Source organism: Callospermophilus lateralis, unplaced genomic scaffold (assembly GCF_048772815.1).
Source record: "Callospermophilus lateralis isolate mCalLat2 unplaced genomic scaffold, mCalLat2.hap1 Scaffold_884, whole genome shotgun sequence".
Classification (NCBI taxonomy): Eukaryota; Metazoa; Chordata; class Mammalia; order Rodentia; family Sciuridae; genus Callospermophilus; species Callospermophilus lateralis.
Genome location: NW_027516953.1, coordinates 592,682 through 599,699, shown reverse-complemented (window position 1 = coordinate 599,699; position 7,018 = coordinate 592,682). Strand labels below are relative to the sequence as shown.

Below are 7,018 nucleotides of genomic sequence, written 5' to 3'. Positions count from 1 at the left end.
ACTCAGTATCCAAGATTTGGCAGCTCCTGCAAGTGATCTCTGGTGAGGGTGTTCACCAGATTGTGTGTCAGAAAACAGGGAGGGACCAATCTGGCTCGTTTGATAACAACTCCCTCTTATAAAAACAAATGGGGGCCCATGAGAAGCCATTACTCCCTTGAGAGGGCATCTTGCAGAGTGACTGAGTTACCTCCCACTAGGCCCACCTCTTTCAGGTTCTACCACCTCATCACTGAGGACCAACCCTCCAGCCTTTGAACCTTTGGGATAAACCACATCATATCATCACAAGCTCCAACAAAGCTACCATCATAAGAGCAGGATGTCCCAGTCTACATCATGTGCGTATGTGGGGGTTGGGGAAGGTTGATCTCACAAGTCACTGGAAGCAGCCAGAGCCCCCATTCCAGAACCTCTGTGATGTCACTTCTGTTGTCATGGCAGTCTGGGTGCCAACCCAGAAGAGTTCGTTGGTGGCTTCAGTCTGTGAGACTTGGTGGTCTAGCCATGGCCTCTTCACAGAGTATCACGCCCCCAAATGAACCTCCGATGGAATCCTCATGGCTGAAACCAAGCCTGTTTCCAGCTTTTAATGCAATGCTTCTTATTACAATAAGTGGCATCTTCTTCGCCTTTCCGTGAGTCTCCCATGGAAGGTGTCAGTGTCTTAGACACAGAAGAGAAAATAGACAAGGACAGTACAGAGGCAGGGAGGGAAGTGGAGAGAGAGGGTCAGCAGGGGAAGGAGGATATAGAGTTAGAGGGAACCCAATGTGAAAGCACAGAGGTCTGGAGTGCCTGACGCATTTAGGGAACTATGAGAGACTGGTAATGCTGGTGACATTTTGTGGAGTCTCCATGGTCTGTCTCTAACCTGGATATTTAGATCAGTCCTTAAGGCGAGTGAGTCCTACCTCAGGTGAACTAGGCCTTGTGGGGAGCTCTGGGTTTCCCCAGACTAGGACTGAGTCTGGCTCTGGTTTCAGGTGCCGGTGGTTGGCTCAGAATGGGCAGTGGGAATTTGCCGTGGTTTCGGGCCTATTCTTTATACTGTCCTTCAGCAGCCTCATTTTCCTCAACGGGTCAGACCCAGGCATTTTGCACAAAGGTAAGGCCTCAGACCCCTGGAGAAGGAGGTGGTATCCCAAGGGCTGATGCCTATAGGGGTGATTTCAAACATGCTAACCCCCCTCAACCCCACCCCCCGCCCCCGTGGCCTCAGGAGCCCTTCCCTCCATGTCATCATTACTTGGGCCCTGGCACTTCATTTCCCAAGCCACTGAAGTGCGAAAAAACAGAATCCTGGAGGTGTTCCAGCTGCTTTCGAAGCAAGGACTGGGCAGGCTGGCAAGAGAGGCCAGCAGGCCCTTCCAAACCACGCAGTTCACTCCTCCTCCTTCCCATTTTACACACGACTTCAAGCACTGATCACTATTCCAAAAGGGGAGAGCTCTGTATAGAGCTCCTGTGGATGGACAGCCCTTTCTCTCTGACTGCCGCCCATCTGAGTGGTCAGCTTGCTCAACAGGGACCGGGATTCCCCTGCCCTCCTCCTCCCCACCCTTCTTGTTGCCCAATGATGCTATGGGGCGGCCCCAAGTAGTAGAGTGGTGGAAGGGCCTACTGCCACTGCCCAAATCTCTTCCCCTGCCAGGCTCCTTAGAAGAGGACCCCAACATTCAATACATAGCACGAGTGAACAACAGGGCCTTTCGCCTGCAGTGGTGCTCGAAGTGTTCTTTCCATCGTCCACCCCGGACCCACCACTGTCCCTTCTGTAATATCTGTGTGGAGGTAAGTACTCCTCCTTCCTGTCCACTCACCAACCCATCCCAGGGCACCTGGCCAGGACCAGGAACTTCACATCATATGTGGTCCAGGGGTGGGTATGAGATCATCTTCCCACACTGCTACAAGTGGCTCCCAGCCACTCTTGGTCACTTATATATGTTATTGCCTCCAGTTCTGCACTTGTCCTGAGACGCTGGCCTTGCTTGCACGGGTGCTGACATGCAAAGGGCACCGTCTGTGCTGAGCCTCGTGGAGTCAAGGGGAGGAAAGGCAGTGACTGTCCCACTAGCTTGCTGATACTAGATACCCATAACTTTAGGCCGGCTGCTGCCCTGTTCTGGGTATTGTTGCCTGTCCACCTCTGGGTGTCCAATTGAGGGTTTCCTGGGTTCCGAGTGCTCTTCTCTCATGTGCACACCTTGCACGGGTTTCCAAGTACAGAAGGCTGGCTGGGCTAGAAATTCTTCTCATCCTTACCCAGTATCTGAAAAAATACAGCTTCACAGCTTTTCTGTATCCTGCTCAAAGTGACACCAGGCAGGTCTTGTCTCTAGAGACCTCACTCATGACAAACGACCTGATGAGCCATGGCGTCCTAACTGTGCTCTATCCATGGACGTGCTGGTTTCACCCTGGAGATGGGAGCTCACGTGCAGGGCCAAGAGCAGGAGGTCTAGGGGCTGGGTTGAGGGGGGGGCTCAAGATTTTGGGGTATTGGGCTAAGCCAAATAGACCCTCAAGGTCTGCCTTCTCTCCTCTAGGACTTTGACCACCACTGCCTGTGGGTAAACAATTGTGTAGGTCAAAGAAATTTCCGCGTATTCGTGCTGCTGCTGGTGTCCCTGTGCCTTTATCTGGTTGTTCTTCTGGCTACCAGTGTGCTTTTTCTCATTCGTACAAGACACATGCCCTTGTCGCTGGACTCAGCCATGGCGTATCCACCCAGTCCCAAGGGCCCACACTGGGAAGAGAATGGGTTGTGGGGAGGGACGGACAGCCAAGGGGCAGGACAGCCAAGAGGTGGGGTTAACCGAGGGAGGGCTGATGTTGTGGGCAGGGCTAAAGGGAGAAGCTACTTGGGAGGACCTATGAAGGACAGATTGAAGGCGAGTGGGGTCAGGGAGATGGGCGTGGTAGGATGGACTATGGAGTTAAGAATCTAGGGAGGCCAAGAAGTGGGGTAATGAAGGTTGAAAAGGGTCAAGTGGGAGGCCAGCATGGTGGGGTGAGGTTTCTCTTGGGTGTGCTGGATTAATTGTCCAGTCCAGGGAGGCAAAAGTGGGTGGGCGGGGCCAGCCAGGGCGGGGCTAATGAGGGCTGTCGGTCGTTGGGCGGGGCCAGGAGAGAACAGTTTGTCTGTTCTTCTTAGCTTGTGTATGCACAGCATCGCAGTAGCTGTACCCGTCTTGGTACTCCTGCTGCCTGTCATTCTGCTCCTGATGATACAGGCTGTGTCGGTGAGCAAGGTAAGCGAGTACTGCAATACCAGACGGTGCGGAGGCATCTTGCATCTTTGGGAATCCGGCACTTTCGGCTGATCTTCACTGCCCTTGGTCCTGATGGTGCCTCATGAGTCCTTCCAGACCCACCCCTTAAGATGCAGCTCAGATCTTTCCTCCCCCTGGAGCTCAGTGGTCATTCTTCCTCGTGGGTGCATTGCATGGAGAGCCTGTTATTTGAGGGATGGGTGCATCCTGCGCTTGTGTTGATAAGAACCCTGCGATCAGAATAACACCAGCAGACACCTAGGGAAACGCTTGAGACGGGGGTCGGTCCTGAGTGGTGTAGCAGCCTGCAAGAAACTGAGCTTGGCGAGGCCAGCATTGTAGAGGAGGACGTGCCACTCTTCCTGTCCTAGGTGTGATTTTGCAAAGGTGGAAGACAGGAGGGTGTTGTCTGTGAGAGGCACACCTTTGCAAAAAGGCAGAGAAACCCGAATGTAGGATGTTAAGGAAATGAGGAAGGAACGATTCTAAATCAAACCCAAGGTGCCAGATAATTTATAAGGAGGAGTCAAGATTAAAAAGCCCCTAAAAGTTGAGCGTGAAATTTAGTTTTGATGAAGTGGAAACCTGGGAGGCATGGTGGGATTTAAAAAAAAAAACACAACAAAAACTCATTTATTGAGGAATAAATTAAAACTGCAAAATTCACCCTTTTAGTCTAGGATACGGGATTTTGACAACTGGATACTGTCCTGCATTCTCCAGCATGATCAAGATTAGGCAGTTTCTTTACTCCAGAATATCCTTTCATTCACCTGTTGTTGTCAGTCTCTCTCCCTATGTCCTTCTGGTTTTTCTTTTTTTCCAGGATCACATGTAAATGGAGTCATTGCCTTCTTTTCTCTGGCTTTATTTATTTAGGACAATGTATTTGAGATTCATCAACGTTGTCGCTCATATCAGTATTTTATTTCTTTTATTGCTGTGTAGAAGCGTATGGATGCCCTATAGATTGTTTATACATTCATCAAACGAAGGATTTTTTACATTATGTCTAGTTTTTGCCAGTATTTTTGTTTGTTTTGTTTTGTTTGTTTCATACTAGAAATTGAACCGGGGGGTGTTTAATCACTGAGGCACATTCCTAGCACCCCTCAAATTATGTTAATTTTTTTTTTTTAATTTTGAGACAGGGTCTCACTAAGTTGCTTAGCGCATCACTAAGTTGCTGAGGCTGACTTTGAACTTGCCATCCTCTTGCTTCAGGCTCCCAAGCCTCTGGGATTATAGGTGTGGGCCACTATGCCTAGCTAGTTTGGGGTAGTTATAAATAAAGCTGCCCCAAACATTGATGCACAGGCATGTGAACATAAGTTTTCATTTTTGTTGAATAAATTCTTAAGGGTGGCATTGCTGAGTCATAAGGTAAACACGTGTGGAACTTTGTAGGAAATTGCCAAATTTGTCTTCCAAAACAACTGTAAGGTTTCTAAATTCTACCAGCAATGTTGGGAATTCCAGTTGCTTCACATCCTCACCAACATTTCACACTTTTTTTTTTTCAAATATATTTTAGGTATCAGTTGACCTTTTATTTATTTATATGCAGTGCTAAGAATCGAATTCAGTGCCTCACACACACTAGGCAAGCATTGTACCACTGAGCCACAACCCCAGCCCCTCACACTGTCCTTTGTTATTTTGTTTTGTCTTTTAATCAAACCTGTCTTATTAAATGAGTCGTAGTATTTCATTAAGGTTCCAGGTTGTGTTTTCCTAATGAGTAATGATGTTGAGCCTATTTTCATGTCTGTTTGGCCTTCATTAGGTCTTTGGTAAAATGTTTACTCTTGGCAGGGCACAGTGGCGCACACCTGTAATCCCAGCAGCTTGGGAGGCTGAGACAGGAGGATTCCGAGTTCAAAGCCAGCCTCAGCAAAGCGAGGCACTAAGCAACTCTGTGAGAACCTGTCTCTAATAAAATACACACAAAAAAATGGACTGGGGATGTGGCTCAGTGGTTGAGTGTCCCTATATTCAATCCGTGGTACCCACTCCCCCCAAAAGCGTTTACTCCAATCTTTTGCCCATTTGAAAAAACGGTTGTTTTCTTATTGAGTTTTAAGAGTTTTCTACATCAGATTCAGATCTAGGTTTTGCACATCTCTTTTTGCAATCTGTGACTTGTCATTCCATTTTCTTCATAGCATCTTCCCAAGAACAGGAGTCCTTAGTGTTGTTTTTCTAGGACTAGGGGTTGAATCAGGGGTGCTCAACCACTGAGTTCTCCCTCAGCATTTTGTGGCTGTTGTACATTCTACATAGAAAATTGTCATCTGTGAAGAACAGTTTCATTACCTTCTTTCCAATCTGTGTATCTTTATTGCTTTTTCTTTTTAGTGTTGAATAGGAATGATAGGGGTGGGCATCTCTGCCCTGGGATTCCTTTAGTATGGCAATCTCTTGACTAAAGGCTCTTTCAGTAAGACTGGTGGGCAGCATCAGTGGGGGAGGGGACGCTGCAGACCCCGAGACAGTGAACAGACAGAGGAGCCTACCTGCTCATCACCTCCCATCCTTTTAGTCCCCAGCCCACCACTGCCATATCTGGTCCTCCTCCCACCTGAGACTCTGTGCTTGGCCCTTATTCATCAGCCCTGTGGTCTGCCTTTACTTTGAGCTTGACCTTTACTGCTTTGTGTACTGAAGGCCTTCAGCCCAGATTTTCCTGGGCCATGTGATTTTTGACTAGGAAACTATGATGTGGCCTCCCCACTGCCCCTGTCCTCCCAGATAGTGAAATTCAGTTAAGGCATAATTTTAGAAAAAAAAATGAGAGGTGGGGAAATGAAGTGGGAGTGGGGTGGTGACATTGTCTTTGGAGCAATTGAGCAGCACAAGGAAGAGTTTAAAAGGTATCTGAAAGGGGCTGTGGTTGTAGCTCAGTGGCAGAGAACTTGCCTAGCATGTGTGAGGCACTGAGTTTGATCCTCAGCACCCCATACAAATTAAAAAAAAATAATAAGGTCTATCAACAACTAAAAAATATTTTTTTTAAAAAGGGGGGTGTGTGGAAGGATGAGGTAAGAGGACAGGTGTGGCCAATGGAGACAGAACAAGGATCTTGCACAGGGAGGCACAGGATGATGAGGAGCCCTGAGAAGGCAGGAGAAAGGAGTGCAGTGTCAGCACTGTCTGCGGAGAGCTGCTCACAAGTGGGTCAAGGGAGGTCACTCTTCCTAGGAGCATAGGAAGGCAGGAGGCCCTGGGTCACTCTTGGGCTCCCCTGCCCTTAGAATCTTGCTCCAGGCCTGGGCTGAGCCCTGGCTAAGCTGACTGACTTAGGAGGAGTCACTGGGAGATGGCCTTGCCCAGTCCTGCTGATTCTGAGCTCCTCTTCCCATCCCCATCTCCCTCCAGGACAAATCACTCCGGAACAACAACCCCTTCGACCAGGGCTGTGCCAACAACTGGTATTTGACCATTTGTATGCCAGTGGGACCCAAGTGAGTTGGTAAACTGAAGGCTCAAGTGGTGGATCTCTGGGGCTGGTGGGAGTGGGGTGAGATAAAGCTGGGTTTTCTTCTTTGGTCCCTGACCCCAGCTCCCAGGCCCTGTCACCCATTGTCCTTTCCTTTGGGGTTTTCTCCAGGGCACTCTGGGAGCCTCTGAGAACGTCCCTATTCATTGCCCTTCTATGTTCTTGCCCTAAGAAATGGAGTAGAGGGGAAATGCAGCCTGGATGAGACTCCTGGCTGGGAACCCTGGGCTCTGTGCTTTCC

The 7,018-nt window shown here is 49.0% G+C and overlaps 1 protein-coding gene across 1 annotated transcript; it reads left to right on the top strand.

Moving 5' to 3' along the window:
- Positions 1-507: 507 nt before the first annotated feature.
- Positions 508-6,746, top strand: LOC143641192 (palmitoyltransferase ZDHHC19-like). The gene is made up of 7 exons (XM_077108532.1): positions 508-638; positions 987-1,108; positions 1,655-1,794; positions 2,553-2,725; positions 3,176-3,257; positions 6,401-6,418; positions 6,657-6,746. Exons 1-7 carry the CDS (start codon positions 508-510, stop codon positions 6,744-6,746), a joined length of 756 nt encoding a protein of 251 aa, XP_076964647.1.
- Positions 6,747-7,018: the final 272 nt, after the last annotated feature.

Excerpts from the sequence above, each read along its gene's own strand:
- LOC143641192 (XM_077108532.1), top strand. The coding sequence starts at position 508 with ATGGCCTCTTCACAGAGTATCACGCCCCCAAATGAACCTCCGATGGAA. Across the intron at positions 1,109-1,654 it reads CCCAGGCATTTTGCACAAAG|GCTCCTTAGAAGAGGACCCC; the intron begins GTAAGGCCTCAG and ends TTCCCCTGCCAG. Across the intron at positions 1,795-2,552 it reads TCTGTAATATCTGTGTGGAG|GACTTTGACCACCACTGCCT; the intron begins GTAAGTACTCCT and ends TCTCTCCTCTAG.